Below are 24203 nucleotides of genomic sequence, written 5' to 3'. Positions count from 1 at the left end.
CAAGACTCCGTATCAAAAGTTTTGTTTGTTTGTTTTTGAGACAGTTTTACTCTTGTCCCTCAGGTTGGATTGCAATAGTGCTATCTCAGCTCACCGCAACCTCCGCCTTCCAGGTTTAAGCAATTCTCTTGCCTCAGCCTCCTAAGTAGCTGGGATTACAAGTCATGCGCCACCACGCCCGGTTAATTTTTGTATTTTTAGTAGTGATGACGTTTCACCATGTTGACCAAGCTAGTCTCTAACTCCTGACCTCAGGTTATCTGCCTGCCTTAGCCTAAAGTGCTAGGATTACAGGCGTGAGCCACCAATTCCAGAAGGTTTAAAAAATCAGAATAGCCGGGCGTGGTGGCTCAAGCCTGTAATCCCAGCACTTTGGGAGGGAGGCGGGTGGATCACGAGGTCGAGAGATCGAGACCATCCTGGTCAACACGGTGAAACCCCGTCTCTACTAAAAATACAAAAAACTAGCTGGGCGTGGTGGCGCGTGCCTGTAATCCGAGCTACTCAGGAGGCTGAGGCAGGAGAATTGCCTGAGCCCAGGAGGCGGAGGTTGCGGTGAGCCGAGATCGCGCCATTGCACTCCAGCCTGGGTAACGAGAGCGAAACTCCGTCTCAAAAAAAAAAAAAAAAAAAAAAAAAAAAAAAAAAAAAATCAGAGTAAGACCTCCTGCCCTTGTTGGGTACGAGTCTCAGGTGCTAAGCCATGGTTCTTACTGGGGAGAAGGTTGTCATCCAGCCCAAGGTACATACTCCTGGAAAAGGCCCAGAGAAGGCAGCTGCCTCGCCCTTTGGCAGGGCCGGGGCTGGGAACAGGGAACCCAGGAGCCACACACCTGCACAGAGTGTGAGTGATGACAAGAAGAGCGGCTTCCCTAACACCTCAGCTCAGGTGGTTTTGTAAACCCTGCAACAATCTTGTGAGTAGCACAGTTATATTGCACTGAGTTAAAGGTCGTTGTTAACGTAAAGTTTAAAGATGTACCACGGGGCCTGGCGCCGTGGCTCACGCCTGTAATCCCAGCACTTTGAGAGGCCGAAGCAGGCAGATCACCTGAGGTTAGGAGTTCAGCCTGGCCAATATGGTGAAACCCTGTCTCTTCTAAAAATCCAAAAAAAAAAAAATTAGCCCAGTGTGGTGGTGGGCGCCTGTAATCCCAGCTACTCGGGAGGCTGAGGCAGGAGAATTGCTTGAAGCCGGGAGTCGGAGGTTACAGTGAGCTGAGATTGCGTCACTGCACTCCAGCCTTGGCGACAGACTCTGTCTAAAGAGAAACAACAAAAAAGTACCACTGTTTCGGTAACTATGTCTCGGCATTTATTAACTTTTTGATATATCAGGAGCTTTCAAAACTGCAAGTGGCAGCCTTTCTCCACCTAGGAGAGCCCATGCCCCACAGGTGTTCCTCTAACTTTTGGGCAGCGGGGCAGGGAGAGATCAATCAGAGAAATCAATACAACTGGGGAATGGGGCCCCTCTTCCCTTGGTCCCCAAAAGGCAGGGCTTAGAGGAAGCGCTCATGGAGGGCGTGGGCCTCGGGGTCTCCGGGGCTAGCACCAGGCGAGGCAAACAAGGGCTCTAGGACGACAGTCTAAACACCCCCAGGCTCCCTCTACCCTAGCTAAACAGCAAAGCGAGCAGCCCCCTCCGCACCGGGTCCCACTCCAGGGTTTCGGGTCCTGCGTTGCCTGAGCTCTGGGAGGGCCGCTAGGGGGCGCGCCGTGGCCTCCCCGCCCTGTGCGCCACAGGTGGGGTGACCCCGCCCGCACGGGCCCCTTCGACCACGCCCACCATCTGCCAGGTCCCGCCTCCTCTCCGCCCACCCCGGCCAACTCAAGGGGAGCCGCCCCGCCCATCCCGGCCCGGCCCCGCCCACCAGGCCGCCTCAGGTGGGGGCCGCCCCGCCCGCCCCAGGTGGGGCCACCCGGCCCGCCCCGCTCGCCTGGGCCGCGTCCGGCCGCCGTTCTCTGCTCGTCGCAGACGGCCGAGGCGGCGCCGCAGCAAGTTTTGACATTTTGGCGGCGGAGGCGCGCGCTGGCACTCTCCGGCCGAAGGCTACGGCGGTGGCCCACACTCCGGGGTCCCTTAGTCGCGCCCCGGCGCTCCCGCTGCCCGGAGTCCGGCGGCCACGAGGCCCCGCCGCGCCCTCCAGCCCTCGCTCGTCCGCCCGGCTGCCGCAGCCATGTCCCGGGGGCCCGAGGAGGTGAACCGGCTCACGGAGAGCACCTACCGGGTAAGCCCGGGGCTTTCTACCTCGGGGGTCAGAAGGGGACTTGACGTGGGAGGGTACTTCCCCTGGCCCCCAGCTCCCCTTCCCACCCCCTCCCCCCGTCCCCTCCTTTCACCTCGCCCCGTCTGTCCCACTCCTCCCCTGGCCCTTCACAGTCCGTGTTCTTCCTCCTCTGGCCCTCTCCCTTCTCCCTGTCCCTCCCCTTCTCTCCGTTTCCCACTCCCCACCTTCCCTGCTCTTCCCTCCCCTCCTCCCCGTGCTGCTTCCCAGTCCCTTTCCTTCCCCAGCCCGTACCTCCCCTTCTGCCCTTCCGCTCCCCCATTCACTCCCTACTCTTCCCTGTCCCTCCCCTCCTCCTGGGTCTTCCTTCTCCCCCTTGTGTCTCCTCCTCCTCCCCTGTCCCTGCTCCCCTTTCTCTCTCAGTCCTTCCCTGCCCATCCCCCTCCTCCCTCTCCCTTCCCCTCCTCGAGCTTCTTCCTCCTCCCGCGTGTGTCTCCCCCTCCTCTCCTGTCCCTTCTCTTCCCTGTCCCTCCTCCCTTCCCTGACCCTCAGGGCGCTGGAGACCGCCGCTCTATCCCCATCAGCTACACATTTTACAACCAGTGCAACTTAGGTTGGGGAGGGGTCTGTGGTGCGTCGGTGGGGCCCACGTCCCCCTCCCAACTTCTTGGAATCAGTGACCCGCGCTGGCCTGACTGCCGGGCTTAAGCCCTCCGGGACCAAAGACACAAGCTCGAGTTTCCTCAGAGAAAAGAAAGCGCCCAAGAATGTGGGGGAGAAACTCCCCTGTAATTAGGATCGCCAGGTGAGCAGGGCTCAGGGCGTTCTCCAGGGAAACACCCTCCCCCTTAGACCCTTCCTCTCCCAATTTTTAATTGAACTTGGCTTTTATATTTGGGTTATTTGGTAAGGTTCTTGGAGTCAAAGAACACCCGAGGTCTTAATGAAATTGACCTATCTTAAGGAATGCGTCGATGGCCGGGCTCTTAACTTGAACGTGTTAAGAAAGACTTTTTCCAGAAACAGACATACACTTAGGATTAGTGGCCAGCTGAGTTAGTTTAAGTACTAACAAATGAATTCCAGTTGAAATAAGATATGTGTTTAATCATCTGCTATTAATAGAATACAAAACAACTTTTGTTTTAATTCAGCCTAGGCACCTCGAACCCCTGAAACTTTAAAGTTCACATATAGCATGTTTAAGGTTATAAATGGTTGGTTGGTTGACGTGTTTTATCTTTTTTTCTGTCCCTGGTGCTTGAATCAGGAAGTTTGGTCATTTTAATAGACTTTTTAAACTCTAAAATTTAGTTTCTGGGTTTTCAAGGTCTGAATTCCTAAAATCAGAGGAGTCTATCAACTTTTGTTGAAAGAAAGTAAGAGAAGAACACGAACATTTTCATTATGTATTGAAATCCAAGAGACTATCTGTTTAGTTTATCTTAACACACAAAGTGTATACTGTCTCTATGAATTATGCCTCACAGATAGGGAGAGTAGATACAGTTGACAGAGCGTTTTTGATGCTCAGCCACTGTGACCAAAAACTTTTCCTGTTGGTGTGTTGCCTTCATAGAGGGCAATCTTTAGAAATTTGGGAAATTCGAATGTTAAAGTCCTACGTTTGTACTGAGATTGCCACTATTTAAATGACCCGGAAGACGGTGCTGCAGGAGGTGTAGGGTGCTGACCGTGTGTAAATAAAACGTTCTTTCGGCTGGACTCTGACCTGGGAAGTAAGTAGTAGCTGCTGTGATGATTGTCAGTGAAGGGAAAACCGTGTAATTGAGGAACACAGATTATTGCAGATTTGTGTCAGAGTCTGATATCTGCTGGGGTGCAGAACACCACTGCCTTCTGCCCTCCTTCCAAGAACAGAGCGCTGTGTATCTTCCCAGTATCAGCTGCGGTAGCAGCTTGAGACCAGCAGTCAGGTGTTCAGAGTAAATACCGTTACTCCCGCTTCTTACTGGCTTTTAGTAATGATTTGTCAGAGGGACTTTACCAAGGCGTCACAAATGCCAGCCTCTTGGGCATGTCGTATTACCCAAAGAATGGAAACAGTGTGGATTTTGTCATTTTGGTTGTACGTGTTTGTAAACATAAAGCTATGTAAGGAGACCAAAGACCAGTACCTTTTAGCTTTCCATTGCCAGGTGTCTGAAAGCATACTGGAAAGCTCACTAAATGTTTGTTGATTGATTTTAATTACTATTCCCTTATTAGTGTTTTGGGATCATGGTTTTTTAATGTCCAGGTGGTAGGATAAGAATTTACAGCATCAGACGACAAGTTTATGTCAGCTATGAAATAGTGATGTCTGTTAGCCCATGCTTTGGCCATGAAGGAAATGCAAAGTAAAATTGTACATCTAGGGGTTTGAAAAACCTTTCACCGCCTCTGTGTTTGGTTCTTCCCCGCCCCCGCCTCGATGTTCAAGCTGAAAATAATTTCAACTTAATATGGCAAAAATCTGGCAGTGTTGATGAACCTAGCGCTTTTAAGAAGAGGCGTCCTGGCCGGGAGCGGTGGCTCAAGCCTGTAATCCCAGCACTTTGGGAGGCCGAGGTGGGTGGATCACAAGGTCAAGAAATCGAGACCAGCCTGGTCAATATGGTGAAACCCCATCTCTACTAAAAATAGAAAAAATCAGCTGGGCATGGTGGCGCGTGCCTGTAATCCCAGCTACTCAGGAGGCTGAGGCAGGAGAATTGCCTGAACCCAGGAGGCGGAGGTTGCGGTGAGCCGAGATCGCGCCATTGCACTCCAGCCTGGGTAACAAGAGCGAAACTCCGTCTCAAAAAAAAAAAAAAAAAAAGAAGAGGCATCCTTTTATGTTACCTGACCATCTACAGTATTTTACTAATAGAAAAGCAACCCAACCAGGTGTGCTCACAAAAGCCACCTGCAAGTTTTTTTTTTTTAATGACTTGCTAGTATGGGTTTTAGATTAAAAAAAAAAAATACTCAGGTTTCTCCAATTTTGAAGTAAAGGAATAAATTCTTTAGAGAAAAGGAGGGATTATAAAGTAGCGTGATTCTCTGTAGACAGTATCAAATTTCCTTAAATGTATGCTATTTACACATTTGCTGACATGTCCAAAATGTATACTTAGGCAAATGATGACTGGAGATCCAGGCCAACTCCCAGGAGGATGTGTATATTTTACTCCTCCATAAACAAATGATGTTATAAAGCCCCCAAAATGTCAAGTAATATTGCTGTTACTCATTAGAGTTCAGCCAAAAATCCCTCCCCGAACACCCAATTTAGTCTATAACATGCCCATAGTTTGCCCTCAAAAGCTTGCTTGTGATTTTGCATGGTTTTCTGATGAGTTTATGCTGTCATGATGGAGGAGGAAGTTAAAAAAAACACCTCAATTAAGAGTAGCCACAGCTTTCCTAGAAGGACTGTTAAAGACAGGAAGTGGAGGAAGGACGGGTGTGGCGGGATCCAGGGATGTCCTACCTACAGAAATCTTGCTAAATGGAGTGAAGAGGGAAATGTCGCAGAAGCCTTTCAGTGTCACCTCAAGGAAGCATCCTCAGACTCTCTTTCAGATTGCAGACACCCCCTTCCATCTCCCAGCTCCACCTTAGGCTATGTTACCTTCCTCCATAACACTACCTTAGAAGAGGCTATGTGATGTATTTCTTTTTTTTTTCTTTTAGTGTGATGTATTTCTTTTTTTTTTTTTCTTTTAGTGTGATGTATTTCTTTTTTTTTTCTTTTTTTGAGATGGCATTTCAGTTTGTCTCCCAGCTGGAGTGCAGTAGCGTGATCTCAGCTCACTGCAACCTCTGCCTCCCAGGTTCAAGTGATTCTCCTGCTCAGCCTCCCTAGTAGCTGGGATTATAGGCACCTGCCACTATGCCCAACTAATTTTTTAAAAGTATTTTTAGTAGAGATGGGGTTTCAACATGTTAGCTAGACTGGTCTCAAACTCCTGACCTGGTGATTTGCCCACCTCAGCCTCCCAAAGTGCTGGAATTACAGGCATGAGCCACCACAACTGGCCTCGATGTATTTATTTCTTACCTTTCTTCCTCTCTTCCCACCCCAACTAGAATGTGAGCTCCACTAGGCAATGAGCTTTGTTTTGTTTTTGTTTTTTATTCCAAGCACTTAGAGCAGTTACTGGCACATAGTAGGCATGCGTATTTGTTGAATGAATGGGCATTTATCCATTTAATATATGAAGCACCTGTCCTTTGCTAGGCTTCTGGTGCCCTCCTATTTCATAGAGTTTGTTTTTTGGGTTTTTTTTTTTTTTTTTTTTTTTTTTGAGACTGAGTCTTGCTCTGTTGCCAGGCTGGAGTGCATTGGTGTGATCTTGGCTCACTGCAACCTCCGCCTCCCAGGTTCAAGTGATTCTCCTGCCTCAGCCTCCCCAGTAGCTGGGATTACAGGCACGAGCCACCATGCCTGACTAATGTTTTTGTATTTTTAGTAGAGATGGGGTTTCACCATACTGGCCAGGATGGTCCTGATATCTTGACCTTGTGATCCGCCTGCCTTGGCCTCCCAAAGGGCTGGGATTACAGGCGTGAGCCACCGCACCTAGCCTATTAGAGTGTTTAATTCTGAGTAAACATCAGCCCTCCAAGTGAATGTGGATTGTGTTTGCTTAATTTTTTATTTATTTGTTTTTGAAACTCTTGCTCTGTTGCTCAGGCTGGAGTGCGGTAGTGCAATCTCAGCTCACTGCAACCTCCACCTCCCACTTTCAAGTGATTCTCCCACCTCAGCCTCCTGAGTAGCTGGGACTACAGCCACCCGGCTAATTTTTGCATTTTTTGGTAAAGGCAGGGTTTCACCATGTTGGCCAGGCTAATTGTTAACCAGATTGAGAAACTGAGGCCTAGAGAGTCTGTTAGTGATCAGCTGCCACATCCCACTAACCATGCTAGTGTTTGTATGATAATTTAGTTTCCTGTGACCTACAGGTACATAAACCAAATTACATTTTTATAATGCAGCGATCTAAGATGTCACTGGAATTTTTTGTCATTCTCTTAATTCATCATCATTGACATGTTTTGAACAAACTCTAAGAAAATAAGGCCAGGCGTGGTGGCTCATGCCTGTAATCCCAGCACTCTGAAGGAGGCCAAGACGGGTGGATTGCTTGAGCCCAGGAGTTCAAGACCAGCCTGGGCAATGTAGTGAGTCCCTACCTCTACAAAAATGCAAACGTTTGCTGGGTGTGATGGCGCATGCCTGTAGCCTCAGCTCCTCAGTAGGCTAAGGTGGAAGGATCATGAGCCCAGGAGGCAGAGGTCGCAGTGCTGAAATTGTGCCACTGTACTCCATCCTGGGCAACAGAGTGAGATACCATCTCAAGAAAAAATAGTAGGCCAGTCGTGGTGGCTCACGTCTGTAATTCCAGCACTTTGGGAAGCCAAGGTGGGCGGATCATGAGGTCAAGAGATCGAGACCATCCTGGCCAACATGGTGAAAGCCTGTCTCTACTAAAAATACAAAAATTAGCTGGGTGTGATGGCACATGCCTGTAATTCCAGCTACTCGGGAGACTGAGGCAGGAGAATCACTTGAACCCCGGAGGCAGAGGTTGAAGTGAGCTGAGATCATGCCACTGCATTCCAGCAGCGTGGCGACTGACAAAAATAATAATAGTGATTATTTTTTAACTGAAAGCTGTGTGAACTGTTGAAGAAAACAGAATTCCAATTTGTTTTAATTTCATGCACATTAGATTTCCCTTGCAGGTCTTTGTAAGACAAGAAGTAATGCCCAGAACTGAAGTAGCGTATCAAATGTAAATCAAAAGCTACAGGCATGTAGCTGGGACCACAGGCATGCGCCACCATGCCTGGCTAATTTTTCATATTTTTGGTGGAGACGGTGTCTCGCTGTGTTGCCCAGGCTGGTCATGCACTCCTGAGCTCATGTAATCTGCCTGCCTCGGCTTTCCAAAGTGCTGGGATTACAGACCTGTCTTCCAAGCGGTAATAATTCCAACTTAAAAATAAGTTACTGTAAAAGCTACACAACATTTAGTTTATCTGCTGACTCATGCAAATATATTTTAAAATTTGTTTTTAAAACTTTGAATTGAATAGCAATATACATAAAGTTATGATAACTCACTAAATTGTCACAAACTGAACACAACTCGGTAACTACCCAGCTCAGGAAGCAAACCATGGCTACCCCGTGAAGTTCCCCTTGTGCCACCTCCCAGTCACTGCACCCCTCCATGGGTAGCTCCTCCTTTTTTAATTTTTTTTTTTTGGAAGACGGAGTCTCGCTCTGTTGTCCAGGCTGGAGTGCAGTGGCTCAATCTTGGCTCACTGCAACCTTCACCTCCTAGATTCAACCGATTCTCCTCCCTCAGCCCCCAAGTAGCTGGGATTACAGGCGTGTGCCACCACTTCTGGTTAATTTTTGTATTTTTAGTAGAGATGGGGTATCACCACATTGGTCAGGCTGGTCTCCAACTCCTGACCTTGTGATCCGCCACCTCGGCCTCCCAAAGTTCTGGACTTACAGGTGTAAGCCACCTCGCCTGGCTGGGATTATTTTCTTTCTTTCTTTCTTTTTTTTTTTTTTTTGAGATGCAGTGTTGCCCTGTTGCCCAGGCTGGAGTACAGTGGTGTGATCTCGGCTCACTATAACCCTTGCCTCCCAGGTTCAGGCGATTCTTCTGTCTCAGCCTCCCTAGTAGCCGGAATTACTGACATGCGCCACCACATGCAGCTGATTTTTGTATTTTTAGTAGAGACAGTGTTTCACCATGTTGGCCAGGCTGGTCTCGAACTCCCGACCCCAGGTGATCCACCCGCTTCCACCTCCCAAAGTGCTGAGATGACAGGCGTGAACCACTGCGCCCAGCTGGGATTATTTTCAGACTACTCTAAGAGATTATGAGTATGAATGCTCTCGCTCATGTCTGATGGGCATAGGCCCTCATTTCTCTTGGGTAGATACACGGGAGCAGACTGGCTGGATATCAGACATTCAAATATTTTGCTTTAGGAGGAGCTGCTGATTGAGGTTCCAAAGTGACGCAGCAGTTGCCTTTCCACCAGCTGAGTATGAGAGTTCTGGTTGCTTTTCATCCTTGCCAGCTGCTGCTGTTTCCCTGCCTTTTAATTTTTGCCATTCTAGTGGGCATGTGCAAATAAAAAATTTTAAATTAAACACAAAACAAACAAAACCATTTGTTCCAGTTCTGCTGGTGATCTGCTTTTTCTCTGTAGGGTGTCTGTAACCTTGGCAGGGAGCCCCATGGGAAATCCTTAATGTCAGAGGAATTCTGGTCTCAGGCCATATAGTGGTGGTAGTCACTAGAGTAAAATGTAAACTTACGTTCATTAGACTCTAAAACTATCATAACTGAACACAGGAAAGGGTTTTTTGTGTGTTTGTTTGAGATGGAGTTCCGCTGTTGTCCAGGCTGGAGCGCAGTGGTGCAATCTCGCCTCACTGCAACCCCCACCTTCTGGGTTCAAGTAGTTCTCCTGCCTCAGCCTCCAGAGTAGCTCAGATTACAGGCATTTGCCACCATGCCTGGCTAATTTTTTGTATTTTTAGTAGAGACGGGGTGTCTCCATGTTGGCCAGGCTGGTCTCAAACTCCTGACCTGAGGTGATCCGCCTGCCTCAGCTTCCGAAAGTGCTGAGATTACAGGCATGAGCCACCACACCCAGCACATGAAAGGGTTTTATTACATAAAGGATGTTGAAGGCACAGATTAACCCTATTTAAACTGGAGTGCTTGGAATGGGAGCAGAGTTATGGTTAATTCCATTTTCTTGTTAATTAAATATTAATCAAAATACCTTCCCTTTTTTTTTTTTAATGTAACTTTTCTTGAAAATGTCCTACTTGGGCCAGGTGCATTGGCTCATGCCTGTAATCCCAACACTTTGGGAGGCCAAGGTGGGTGGGTCACCTGAAGTTGGGAGTTCCAGACCAGCCTGACCAACATGGTGAAACCTGGTCTCTACTAAAAATACAAAAATTAGCCAGGTGTGGTGGCAGGTGCCTATGAAGGCTGAGGCAGGAGAATTGCTTGAACCCGGGAGGCGGAGGTTGCAGTGAGCCAAGACTATGCCATTGCACTCCAGCCTGGGCAACAGAGCAATACTATGTCTCCAAAAAAAAAAAAAAAAAAAAAAGGGTAAATAAGTACACCCAGAATCCTGCAAACCAGAGATAGCACTAACTCTTGCTGTCATTCTTTCTGATCTTTTTCCTCATGTATTCCCATGTCACTCAGTTTTCTGTGCTTTATCATTTTGATGACTGCACAGGACTCCATTTTTCCTCATAATTTATCGACCAGCACCTGCTGTTGGACATAGATTGTTGCCAGTAGTTTGCTGTTAAAGCGTGGCAGTGGGCGTGATTGCAGTTAAAGCTTTGCACATATCATAAGCAGATCCTTGATGTTTTCCTTAAGCCACATTCCCAGAAGGGAGCTCCGGGTCAAAGGGCAGGTACATTTTAAAGCCTGTTTGCTCCACGTTGCAAAATGCCCTCCAGAAAGCAGGCACCAAATGATGCTGTCCTCTGCATTGCGTGAGAGTGTGCCTTTCTCTGAACTCCAGCCAGTTAGGTAGACTTCCTTTTTTTTTTTTTTTTTTAGGAGAGGGAAGTCTTGCATTCCCTAGGCTGCCCTAGAACTCCTGGGCTCCAGCAATCCTACCTCAGCCTCCTAAGTAACAGGGACTACAGACATGTACTGCAGTTCCCAGCTCAATTAAGTAGATCTTTCAAACCACTTTCTTTTTTTTTTATTTGAGACAGAGTTTCGCTCTCGTTACCCAGGCTAGAGTGCAATGGCGTGATCTCAGCTTACCGCAACTCCGCCTCCTGGGTTCAAGCAATTCTCCTGCCTCAGTCTCCCGAGCAGCTGGGACTACAGGCGCGTGCCACCATGCCCAGCTAATTTTTGTGGTTTTTTTTTAGTAGAGATGGGGTTTCACCTTGTTGACCAGGATGGTCTCAATCTGTTGACCTCGTGATCCACCCGCCTTGGCCTCCCAAAGTGCTGGGATTATAGGCATGAGCCACCGCGCCCGGCCTCAAACCACTTTCTTTTAAGTAACACATAGAAGAGGCGTGTGTGTGTTTTCAGTAGTAAAGCATGTGTACCATATAGAAGATGGACGTTGGCCAGAACACCTACGATTTCATGCCCATTGCTAGGCAGACTTTCCACCATAAACTTAGAACTTCTGGATATGTGCAGGGTGATTACAGCTCTGTGACCTTTCAGACCTGTAGACTTATGTTCTTATGTGCCTCAGCCTTGATTTTATACTTCTGTTTGCTTTCCTAACCTTGAGACCTTTTGGTTTATCATGATTTTAGTGACTTGTTTTAGATTTTAGTGATTTTAGTTCCTGTTGTAACAGCTGCCTGAAGTCTTTGTGGATAAAAGTGAGATGCATGTAAATGAGATAAAATGTGGCCAGTTTCTCTCTCTTTAAAAAATAAAAGAAAAAAGAGTACCAGAATGTGTTCGCAAACCAGGGAGCAGAATAGATGGGCCCAACTCAGAGATGTAACTGATCATTTGCAGCATCCGAGACTGCCTGTGCTTTTGAGAGAATAGCAGGTGCGTGAAATAGCCTTGGGTTTGTTGCTTAAACTGTGTTTATGACTGTGTGGTGGATCACAAGGTCAAGAGATCAAGACCATCCTGGCCAACATGGTGAAACCCCATCTCTACTAAAACCATACACACAAAATAGCTGGGCATGGTAGTCCCAGCTACTTGGGGGTAGGCTGAGGCCGGAGAATTGCTTGAACCCAGGAGGCAGAGGTTACAGTGAGCCAAGATCACGCCACTGCACTCCATCCAGCCTAGTGACAGTGCGAGACTCCATCTCAAAAACAAACAAACAAAACCCCTGTGTTTATTCATACGGTACTTTGGATATTAAAAAGTCCCTAAACAATAGCAGTTCCGCACTGGTTAATGCTAGTGCGAGAGGAGGGAGACTTTGACTTCTCACACTCTACCTTCTGGAGCATTTACATTTGTTTGTTTGTTTCTTTTGTTTTGTTTTTTGTTTTTGCAACGGAGTCTCACTTTGTCGCCCATGCTGGAGTGCAGTGGCGTGATCTTGGCTCACTGCAACCTCCGCCTCCTGGGTTCAAGTGATTCTCCTGCCTCAGCTTCCTGAGTAGCTGGGACTATAAGCATGCACCACCATGCCCTGTTAATTTTTGTATTTTTAGTAGAGACAGGGTTTCACCATGTTGGTCAGGCTGGTATCGAACTCCTGACCTTGTCATCTGCCCGCCTCAGCTTCCCAAAGTTCTGGAATTACAGATGTGCATCCTGCAGGAGCGTTTACATTTTTTAATGTGAATTTGTTACTTTTATAACATTTAATGTAAATGAAGCAGATAAATATGTAGATAAATATATGTATATTCCATTTTAATGGGCATGTTTTTAAAACTAAGCTAAAATTTACCATCTTCTGCCTCTGTTTCACAAATTACTCATTTAAAGATAAACCTAATTTTAAATCTTACGGTTTCTGTCTTGATTTTTACATATGGGAGTATACCTTTAACATTTACTTACCCAAGACTACACATGCAGCAGGCAAGTAACTGAACAAAACTGAAAACACTCATTCTAGTTCTTAAAACTGTCTTTTGAAAGTCAAGACTGTACTTTCAAGGATCATTTCTATAGTTTGTTCAGAAGTTTCTCTGAAGGTGTAGAGCAAAAACAAAAGTCATTTCTGATGTTGCAAGCAATTAATTGCTCTGCAGGCATGGCTATGTCTTTGAAAGGCAAAAAAGCAGGTGACAACAGGGACAAGAAAAGGTACAAGAGTGGTAATAACTTTTCAGAAGTATGGGGGAAAACTCAGATGATTAAAACATAAGGCCTTCTCACGCCTATAATCCCAGCAGTTTGGGAGACTAACGCAGGCGTATCACCTGAGATAGGGAGTTCAAGACCAGCCTGGCCAACATAGTGAAACCCCATCTTTACTAAAAACACAAATAAATCAGCCAGGCGTGGTGGTGGGCACCTGTAATCCCAGCTACTTGGGAGGCTGAGGTGGGAGAATTGCTTGAACCCAGGAGGCAGAGGTTGCAGTGAGCTGAGATCACGCCACTGTACTCCAGCCTGGGCAACAGAGTGAGACACTGTCTCAAAAAAAAACCAAAACAACAACAACAACAACATCATAAAGCCTCAAACAAATGTACAGAAAAGAGTTGGAATAGGTCCCAGTTGACAGATCCAAACAGCAACTACCCTAATCCAGCAGCCCCCCACTGAGTCAGGAGGAGGGAGGGCCCTGCCTGTTGAGGGAGGGGAGAGGAGTACAGGAGGCAGTACCCACTGTCACTTTCACATGACCGTCTGACACAATTGCCTGAGTCCTGGTTAATAGACCAATCTGTTTCTGGCCACAAAACCTCAAGTGACAAATCAGGAAAGTCACAGTGGTAATTCCTCATACTTAGGGGCCATAATTTTTTTTGGATAATACTTTGATGATTTTTTTTTTCTTAGCTTCCCTATTGCCCAGGCTGGAGTACAGTGGCATGATTACAGCTCACTGCAGCCTCAGCCTCCCAGGCCAAAGCCTTCCTTACACCTCAGCCTCCCAAGTAGCTGGGACTACAGGCAAGTGCCACCATGGCTGACTAATTTTTATAATTTTCATAGAGATGGGATTTCACTATTTTGCCCAGGCTGGTCTTGAACTATTGGGCTCAAGCCATCCACCTGCCTGTTTCCCAAAGTGCTGGGATTACAGCGTGAGCCACTTCATGGCCCAATTGTGATTATTTTCATGGTCTAAGTAGTATATTTTATCATAGCATGGGCTTATCTTATACTTTGAGCAGCTTAAGATCAGGACATCAGCTATGTCTGACAGTACAGTGTGTGTCTAAACAGTAAAATGCAGGCACAAGTACAGTATGCTTTTAAACAAAAAAGTTTAAATGTGCAAAACATTGTGGGGTTTTTTTTTTTCTTTTTTTCTTTTTTTTTTTTTTTTGAGCGGGAGTCTCTATCACCCAGACTGGAGTGCGGTGGCACGATCTCAGCTCACTGTAACCTCTGCCTTCCAGACTCAAGTGATTCTTCTGGCTCGGCCTCCTGAGTAGCTGGGATTACAGACATCTGCTTAGAGACTCAGTCCATCTCTTACGTGCTCTGAGGAGGTTTCCTCAGCTGACCAATGCATCCCTTGTCATCCCAGACTGTTGTATATGCTCAATAATACCCTATTTTTTTATTTGATGTTGTGCTTTAGTCTGTAAATAAGGATGATGATATACCGACCTCCTAGGCTTGCTGTGAAGATTAAACATGGTCATATATGAAAGTTCCTAGAATAGTGTCTGGCACATCATAGGTATTCAGTTAGGGTTAACTGTTAGTAGGTGCAGCGTGGGTTTACTAGAATATCACCACCCCAAGAGTATTGATTTTCATCTGTTTTGTTTATTGCCCTCCCCTTTATGTACAGGATGACTGAGTAGTTGGAGCTGAGTAAATAACTGATGTTATTGAAAATGTTGGCACACATTTTTATATCCCTGAAGGAGCTATATGCTCCTTGAAGGTTACATAGTGTTGTTTTGTTTGAGACAGGGTTCTTAACTCTGTCACCCAGGCTGGAGTGAAATGGCATGATCATAGCTTATTGCAGCTTCCACCTCCTGGGCTCACACAAATTCTCCTGCCTCAGTCTTCTGAGTAGCTGGGACTATAGGTGTGCACCACCAATTGTTTTTAATTTACGTAGAGTCTTGCTCTGTCTCCTAGGCTGGAGTGCAATGGCGTGATGTCAGCTCACTGCAACCTCCACCTCCCAGATTCAAGTGCTTCTCCTGCCTCAACCTCCTGAGTAGCTAGGATTACAGGCATGCGCCACCACGCCTGGCAGATTTTTCTATTTTTAGTAGAGACTGGGTTTCACCATGTTGGTCAGGTTGGTCTCAAACTCCTGACCTTGTGATCCACCTGCCTCAGCTGGGATTACAGGTATGAGCCACCGCTCCTGGCCTAATTTATTTCTGTTTTTTGTTTTTTGTTTTTTTTATAGAGGCAGGGCCTGCCTCACTTTGTTGGCCAGGCTGGTCTTGAACTCCTGGGCTCAAGCAGTCTTCCACCTCTGCCTCCCAAAGTGCTGGGATTAAAGGCATGAGCCACTGCACCTGGCCCTTGAAGGTTTATTTAATTCCTTATCGTGCTGCAGCATAATAAGAACTCGAAAATATTTGTGTTATAAATGCTGAACTCCTGTGCTGGTCACACTGGGTGACTGGAATCATCACCAGCTCCTTAGTGGCCCTGAGATGACGTCGGTAATAACAGCTGCCATGTTATAAGCACCTGTTAAGTCTATGCCGAGCTTACCACCAACAGTAGTTCTTCCTGCAACTGTTTTCCTGAGCACCACAGCTGTGCCAAGCACCATGGTTACCACCAGGAGCCACACTGCAGAAAAGACAAAGAGGGTCTGTGCCCGTCTAGAGTTTATAACTGTGACAGGACAGCAGTGCCAGGTTCCAGTAGCCCCAACCCCTCCCCTCCGCCTGGACTCACCCATAGCGTAAATTAAACCTGCTTGCTCCTTTCCTACCCTCTGTCCCAGAGGGGGCCAGCCTTTGCTACTTCGGACTTTGTTTTGTCTCAGTATTGAAAGCTTACTATGCATGTAGGTGAAGTTTGAGAGGAGTTTTAAGGCATTTTAAAGAAGTCTTTAGAAAGTCGAATATAGGAGAGAAGTAGATGAGAGACAAAAAAAAAAGTTAGTGCAAAGAACATTGTAGAAATGTTGATTCCTGGCTGGGTGTGGGGGGCTCATGCCTGTAATCCCAGCACTTTGGGAGGCTGAGGCAGGCAGCTTACTTGAGGTCAGGACTTCAAGAGCAGCCTGGATAACGTAGTGAAACCTCGTCTCTATGAAAAATACGAAACAATTAACTGGGCATAAGGGTGTTGGGCTGTAATCCCAGCTATTCTGGAAGCTGAACTGCTTGAGTCCAGGAGGTCGAGGCTGCAGTGAGCTGAGATTGTGCCGCTGCACTCCAGCCTGGGCAAGAGAGCAAGACCCCATCTCAAAAAGAAATGTTGATTCCCCCTTACTGGTGTCTGATAAATAAAAGTAAAAGATTTAAACTTTTTGAATTATTTGGAGTTTTTGAACAACTTCTCAGATCGTAAGGGCTGCAATTTTATTTTATTTATTTGAGATGGACTTTCTCTCTTGTCAACCAGGCTGGAGTGCAGTGGCGCAATCTAAGCTCACTGCAGCCTCTGCCCCCTGTGTTCAAATGATCCTCCAACCTCAGCCTCACAAGTAGCAGGGATTACAAGAGGCCCACCACCATGCCTGGCTAATTTTTGTATTTTTAGTAGAGATGGGGTTTCACCATATTAGCTAGGCTAGTGTTGAATTCCTGGCCTCAAGTGATCCACCTACTTCAGCTTCCCAGAGCGCTGCAATTATAGGCATGAGCCACCACGACCTCCCACCTGCGTTTTTAAGACAGTAGAATGAGGCCGGTTGCAGTGGCTCACGCCTGTAATCCCAGTACTTTGGGAGGCCAAGGTGGGTGGATCACCTGAGGTCAGGAGTTTGACACCAGCCTGGCCAGCATGGTAAAACCCTGGCTCTACTAAAAATAAAAAAGTTAGGCCTGGTGCCATGGCTTACGCCTGTAACCCCAACACTTTGGGAGGCTGAGGCACACGGATCCTGAGATCAGGAGATTGACACCATCCTGGAGAACACAGCGAAACCCCATCTCTACTAAAAATACAAAAAATTAGCCGGGTGCCATGGCGCGTGCCTGTAGTCCCAGCTACTTGGGAGGCCGAGGCAGAATAATTACCTGAACCCGGGAGGCAGAGGTTGCAGTGAGCCGAGATCGTGCCACTGCACTCCGTCCTGGGCGACAAAGTAAGGCCCCCATCTTAAAAACAAACAAACAAACAAAGAAAGACGGTAGAGTGATCTGTCTCACAGAGTCTGGTTGAAGGAAGTTTACTAGAATTATTCCAGATGCTACTGTAAGAGTGGCATTTGGCTCGGTATGGTGGCTCATGCATGTAATACCAGCACTTTGGGAGGCTGAGGCAGGAGGATCATGAGGTCAAGCGATCAAGACCATTCTGGCCAACATGGTGAAACCCTGTCTCTACTAAAAAATACAAACATTAGCTGGGCATGGTGGTGCACGTCTGTAATGCCAGCTACTCAGGAGGCTGAGGCAGGAGAATCGCTTGAACTCAGGAGGTGGAGGTTGCAGTGAGCCAAGATCACACCACTGCACTCCAGCCTGTGTGACAGAGCGAGACTCCATCTCAGAAAAAAATAAAAAAAAAAAAAAGTAAGGCCGGGCACGGTGGCTCAAGCCTGTAATCCCAGCACTTTGGGAGGCCGAGGCAGGTGGATCACGAGGTCAAGAGATCGAGACCATCCTGGTCAACATGGTGAAACCCCGTCTCTACTAAAAATACAAAAAATTAGCTGGGCATGGTGGCGCGTGCCTGTAATCCCAGCTACTCAGGAGGCTGAGGCAGGAGAATTGCCTGAACCCAGGAGGCGGAGGTTGCAGTGAGCCGAGATCGCGCCATTGCACTCCAGCCTGGGTAACAAGAGCGAAACTCCGTCTCAAAAAAAAAAAAAAAAAGTAGCATTTGGAGAGAACTAGTGCAGTAAGCCAGCGTATTTGACCCAGTGAAGTTCCTGTTACATGCTTCGAGGCGTTCTAAACAAATGTAACCCAGCATATAAGATGTTCTTTCCTGTAAATTGATTGCTTGCTTTTTTGTTCCAGAACACACCTTTTAAAAACAAAAACTAGGCTAGCAAGAACACTTAGCCCAACAGTCTAGTGTACTCTGTGGCCTTCAAAGTGTGTATCTTTTGACAACTATATCAGACTCAGTAACTAATCAATTAGTGGTTCCTTAACATATGTCATTCGTCTGTGATGGTTTCATATTTCTAAATGATATTAAGGTAATATTAAAGGTGTTTGCATTTCTTCTTTTTTTTTTTTTGGAGACAGAGGCTGGTGTGCAGTGGGGCAATCTTGGCTCACTGCAACCTCTGTCTCCTGCTTCAAGCGATTCTCCTGCCTCAGCCTTCCAAGTAGCTGGGGTTACAAGTGTGTGCCACCACACCTGGCTATTTTTTTTTTTTTTTTTTTTTTGTATTTTTAGTAGACACAGGGTTTTACCATGTTGGCCAGGCTGGTCTCGAACTCCTGACCTCAGATGATCCGCCTGCCTAGGCATCCCAAAGTGCTGGAATTACAGGCATGAGCCACCGTGCCCAGCCCGAATTTCTTCTTTTCACCATGACTCTGAATTGTCTTGGTATTTCTTCATACCTGTTTTCCTGTAAGACAGTGCATTTCCAAGGACTGGAGCTCTTTCTTCATTCATCTTTGTGTTTCCTGGGTCCAGCGTGTTGTGGGCTCAGTGTAGGCATAATAATAAAGTTGCAGAAATGTGTAGATTTGTATGATGTTTCAAGGGCCGAAATGTGAGACTTTACAGAGTTGGTGGAATGAAACATAAGTACACCTGTTCACATTCTCTCTCTCCCCCACACAGGCACAAACTTACACAAACAGGAAAATCCCAGAAAAGAGGCACATTTGCAGATCCCAGTTGAAATGTTACTATTAAGACTGAAAGTTGTCTTATATTAGTAGTCATCTTGGCACAGCAGCTTAGAATAGGAAGGGTTGCGTTTCCATTCTTTCTTTTTTTTTTTGAGATGGAATCTGGCTGTTACCCAGGTTGGAGTACAGTGACACCATCTTGGCTCACCCCAGCCTCCGCCTCCCAGGTTCAAGTGATTCTCCTGTTTCAGCCTCCCAAGTAGCTGGGATTACAGGCGCATACCACCATGCCCGGCTAATTTGTTGGATTTTTAGTAGAGATGGTGTTTCACCATATTGGTCAGGCTGGTCTTGAACTCCTGACATCAGGTTCCATTCTTTCAGATAAAAACATGAATCTCTAAGAACCAAGCAAAAATGGATACTGATATTATCCTAGTAGGAATTTCAAGAAGTGATTTTTACTTCCATCTTATGGGCATTACTGATTCCCTCTGGAGTTCAGATCTAAAAGTTGCTTGAATTCTGGGGCAGAGTTCCACAGTCCCTCGCCTGGTGGAGGCCAGTGTGGACTAGACATTGTCCCGAAGTCTGATACCTTGCTAATTGCCAAAGCTAGGAATGCCTTGCCAAGAAATACATGTAACTATATAGAGTTTTAGTGTCTGTGGACCTTAAACCCAGTATAATCATCCACATGTAAACTACAAGGGAAAGTGATTTTGAACGATTCTGTTCATAGGCAAATGTAAAGCCTTTGTCTAGTAATTAAAATAGAATGAAATTTTCTAGTCTTTTTTAGTCTGTTTTTTTTTGTTTTTGTTGTTTTTTGAGATGGAGTCTCACTGTCACACAGGCTGGAGCGCAGTGGCACAATCTTAGCTCTCTGCAACCTCCGCCTCCCAGATTCAAGTGATTCTTCTGCCTCAGCCTCCAGAGTAGCTGGGATTACAGGTGCATGCCACCATGCCCAGCTAATTTTTGTATTTTTAGTAGAGGTGGGGTTTGACCATATTGATGAGGCTGGTCTCGAACTCCTGACCTCATGATTTGCCCACCTCAGCCTCCCAAAGTGCTGGGATTACAGGCATAAGCCACCATGCCTGGCCAAACTTTTCTAGTCTTTTTAAAAATTTTATTTTTTGTGGAGACAGAGTCTCCTTATGTTGCTCAGGCTGGTTTCAAACTCCTGGCCTCAAGCGATCCTCCTGCCTTGACCTTCCAAAGTGCTGGGGATATAGGCATGAGCCACTGTACCCACCTGAAATTTTCTAGTCCTGAACTAGTTTCAAGACAGTTATTTTTTTCTTCAAGTTACTCTACCAGATGTCCTGAGCTCAGTTTGTCTTACATTGTTCTCCCTTCCCATTCTTTTTCCAAGTTACCAATTGAAAAACCTAGATTTTTACACTAATGTGGGTGGCGCTAGGTCTGGGACTTAATTTTCTTAATGGGCTTGATAATTTTGTGCAGAAGATGTGAACCATTGTAGAACATCCTTCTCTCTTATCTCAGTGTATTAGGGCCAATCTTTGGCTTAATTGTGCTTTAGCTGCAGAATAATTCTTGCTGCCTAAGTGAGTAGGGAATAGGAAACAGAGTGTGTGTCACAGAAATCTGTCTCTTTAAGAAACGAAATGGAAGGTGGTGGCAAGGTGATTGCATCTGGTAATATATTGGAAGAGGTGGCAGTGCATGGCTTTCAATAATCGCACTGGTCCTGATCGCTTGGTTGGCTTTAGGGAGCTCAGGCTGTCATAGGTGCTCCCAGGACTCTGAGAGTATTCTCTGAGAGGCCGAGCCCAAGAACTGTGCCTGTGTGTCATTGACCGCTGGCCCAGTGGCTCCCTCGCAGGTTACATTGCTAGGGACAGGGCCACATAAGCCTGCAGGCCTCTTGGCTACCTTTCTGCCATGATGTTTGCACCCTGAAGGACAACTTTTGCAGTAATAATTCTGTATAAACCAAAACCTAGATTGTGGGTAAAGATGGGAAAGGAACAATGATGATATCATCATTAAAGTCTCCCGGAGTTTTCTCGGCGCGATGAAGATTTCCTATGAAACTCCCCCTATTAGAAAGACACAGTAAGGATTTTTGCCTGGAAAAACATTGGCCAGACTCCCTCCCCAGTCATAGCTGGAAAAACAACTGCTACGCCAGCTGGAGATTTGCCTTAAAATAGCTGGGTTATCATTTTCTGCTAATGGGTCAAATTGATTTCCACCCTAAGAGGGGAAATTGCTGTAGATGGCTCCATAGGCACAAATGCTTTGCAGACCAGTGACGCGTGTCCAGCTGTCTGGGAGTCATGTTCCCAAAGGATGGGATGACCTGTGCATCCTTGTACACTGGGCTCTGCTGTGGGCTGGCTAGAGACGACCAAAGAATGAGCAAAGACACACGTCTCTGTGGCCATTCCATAGCATTAGGGATTTAGATCCCCGAATCCTTAGCAGCCTGTAATGGAAGAAGGGTGAGGGTGGGGGTGGGGTGGAAGTTGTTCCTTTAAAAAAAAAAAAAAAAAGACCAGTGTGGTGGCTCATGCCTGTAATCCCAGCACTTTAGGAGGCTGAGGTAGGAGAACTGCTTGAGGCCAGGAGTTTGAAACCAGCCTGGGTGATATGGTTTGGCTCTGTGTCCCACCCAAATCTCATTTTGCATTGTATTCCCATAATTTCCACGTGTTGTGGGAGGAACCTGGTGGGAGATAATTTGAGTCAGGGGAGCAGTTTCCCCCATACTGCCCTCATGGTGGTAAATAAGTCTCCTGAGATCTTTCTAGGGGTTTCCACTTTTGCATCTGCCTCATTTTCTCTTGCCGCCACCATGTAAGAAGTGCCTTTCCCCTCCCGCCATGATTCTGAGGCCTCCCCAGCCATGTGGAAATGTAAATCCAGTTGAACCTTGTTTTCTTCCCAGTCTTGTGTATGTCTTTATCAGCAGCATGAAAATGGACTAATGCACTGGGCAACATAGCAAGATCCCATCTCTAGAAAAAATTTAAAAATTAGCTGGGTGTGTTGATACGCACCTGAAGTCCCAGGTACATGGGAGGCTGAGACGGAAGGATTGCTTGAGCCCAGGAGTTTGAGATTACATTGAGGTCTGATCACACCACTGCACTCTAGCCTGGGCAACAGTGAGAGTCCCTATCTCAAAAATAAATAAATAAATAAATGCATTTATGAAGTGTAATTTATACGCATAAAATTCACTCATTTTAAGTGTACAATGGTTTTTAGTAAATTTATAAAGTTGGGCAAGCATCACCACAATTGAAATTTGTGACACTTGTGTCACCTCAGAAATATCCTTCATTCCCATTTGTTATTATTACTCATTTTCACTTCCAGCCCCAGGCAACCACATAGATTTTGTCTGTATAGATTTGTCTTTTCTATACATTTTATATAAATAGTTGTAGGATATGTGGTCTTTTGTGACTGACATAATGGATTTTATCCACGTTGTATAGTGTCTTACATTTTATTCCTTTTTTGTGGCTGAATAATATTCCATTATATGAATATACCATATTTTGTTCTTCCATTCACCAGTTGATGGACACGTGGGTTGTTCCTAAACAAGATTTGTTTTAGGCCACATTAATGCCTAATATTTAACAGGTAATTTCAACGACAGCTTGGAAAAACATAGGATTGGAAAGCAAAATTCACAAAGACAGCCCTGGTATTTGCAGAATTGTAAGCCTGTTAGGACTTAGTAGGTAGAGGGCTGAGCCTGGCAGCTTTTTGAACCTTGGTTGGAGTTATCGCCTTGAGCAAGGGAAGTTGCAAGCAGTGGCACCATTACCTAATGCTCAATTTTTGAGGCTAATTGGCCCACAGGGCTTTGTGTCTGAGGGATGTGTTCAGATGAGCTGGTGGAGCTGAAGGTACAGCCTGCAGGTGGTTCATCTGTGGGCGCAGGCGTCTCTTGTGAAATACAGATGTCAGAACCTGCTGCTGCCAAGGCCACTGTGAGGCATTAATCAGATGATCCAGACACTGTTCTTGGTGCTGGAAATGGCGGTGATGATTACATTAAGATTCCTAGCCTTGGCCAGGTGAGGTGGCTCATGCCTGTAATCCTAGCACTTTGGGAGACTGAGATGGTTGGATCACCTGAGGTCAGAAGCTCGAGACCAGCCTGGCCAACATGGTGAAACCCCATCTCTAATAAAAATACAAAATTAGCTGGACGTGGTAGTGTGCTCCTGTAGTCCCAGCTACTGGGGAAGCTGAGGCATGAGAATTGCTTGAACCCAAGAGGTGGAGGTTGCAGTGAGCTGAGATCACGGCACTGCACTCCAGACTGGACAACAGAGCAAGACTCCATCTTAAAAAAAAAAAAAAAAAAAGATCCCTAGCCTTGATTACGTGTAGTTTCTACCAAGGAAACAAACAGGGAATATCTTATATGGTATGATAAGCACTTTAAAGAAGAAGAAGCCAGGAACAGAGCTAGAGAGAGGCTGGGGTTGCCACCATCTGTCGAAGAGGACAGAGGATGGTCAAGGAAGGTGTCTCAGAGTTTGTGGGAATGGATGTGACTTGTTCGGAGGACAGCCCAGAGGCCAGTGTGACTCAGCGCAAACCCGGATGGAGCACGAAGCTGCAGGGAATGTCCCGGCTGTCAATGTCTCTTCCCACCCTGTTGTTAAAAGGACAGAAGTCACTGATGACATTCACTTTTGATAAACACAAGAGCTGAGCCTAAACCATACCATACCAGGAAACGACCTTTCATAATTTCCCTCCCTTGCTTAGCTATTTCCAGTCATGTGGTATTTTTTAATGCTGATGAGAAATAGTGTATGGTGCTTTTAAAAGATATTATTGTTCGGCTGGGTGCGGTGGCTCATGCCTGTAATCCCAGCACTTTGGGAGGCTGAGGCGGGTAGGTCACGAGGTCACAAGTTCAAGACCAGTCTGGCCAACATGGTGAAACCCCGTCTCTGCTAATGACATACAAATTTAGCCCGCACCTATAATCCCAGCTACTTGGGAAGGCTGAGGCAGGAGAATAGCTTGAACCCAGAAGGCGGAGGTTGCAGTGAGCCAAGATGGCGCCATTGCACTCCAGCCTATGCAACAGGACAATACTCTGTCTCAAAAAATTAAAAATAGAAAAAAAAAAAGATACTATTGTTCGCCTATCAAATAGGCAAAAAATATGACAGTACCAAGTGTTGGGGAGAATGTGGCAAAACAGTACTTTCACACAGTGGTTTCAGGCATGAAAATGGCTACAGTCTTCAAATTTGGCAGTATCTAACAAAATTGAGAAATCTGTCACATACCCTGTGTCTCAGCAATTCTGTTTCCGGGTAAATTCTTACCTGGATGTACTAGGAGAC

General features: G+C 46.3%; 1 protein-coding gene and 1 pseudogene across 6 annotated transcripts in view; both read left to right on the top strand.

Annotated features, from left to right (window-relative positions):
• Nucleotides 1-24203, top strand: part of BAIAP2L1 (BAR/IMD domain containing adaptor protein 2 like 1) — a 127645-nt gene that overhangs the window by 18843 nt on the left and 84599 nt on the right. For 2 of the 6 annotated variants that reach the window (XR_012515352.1, XM_003934235.4), the window contains exon 1: nucleotides 1890-2231. The exons of 3 other annotated variants lie outside the window; for them this stretch is intronic. Coding sequence is in view for 1 of the 3 variants with exons in the window: in XM_003934235.4 (XP_003934284.1) it covers nucleotides 2181-2231 (51 nt within the window). In the remaining 2 variants the exon portion in view is untranslated. Of the gene's footprint in view, nucleotides 1-1889; nucleotides 2232-2728; nucleotides 3034-24203 lie in introns of those variants that run through there. One more of the 6 variants, XM_074390749.1, reaches the window with a different exon arrangement.
• On the top strand, nucleotides 12889-12973 carry LOC120360459 (small nucleolar RNA U3; annotated as a pseudogene).

This window comes from Saimiri boliviensis, chromosome 20 (genome assembly GCF_048565385.1).
Source record: "Saimiri boliviensis isolate mSaiBol1 chromosome 20, mSaiBol1.pri, whole genome shotgun sequence".
Lineage (NCBI taxonomy): Eukaryota > Metazoa > Chordata > Mammalia > Primates > Cebidae > Saimiri > Saimiri boliviensis.
Note: the sequence above shows the minus strand (reverse complement) of the source record. Positions and strands in the feature narration are given on the sequence as shown.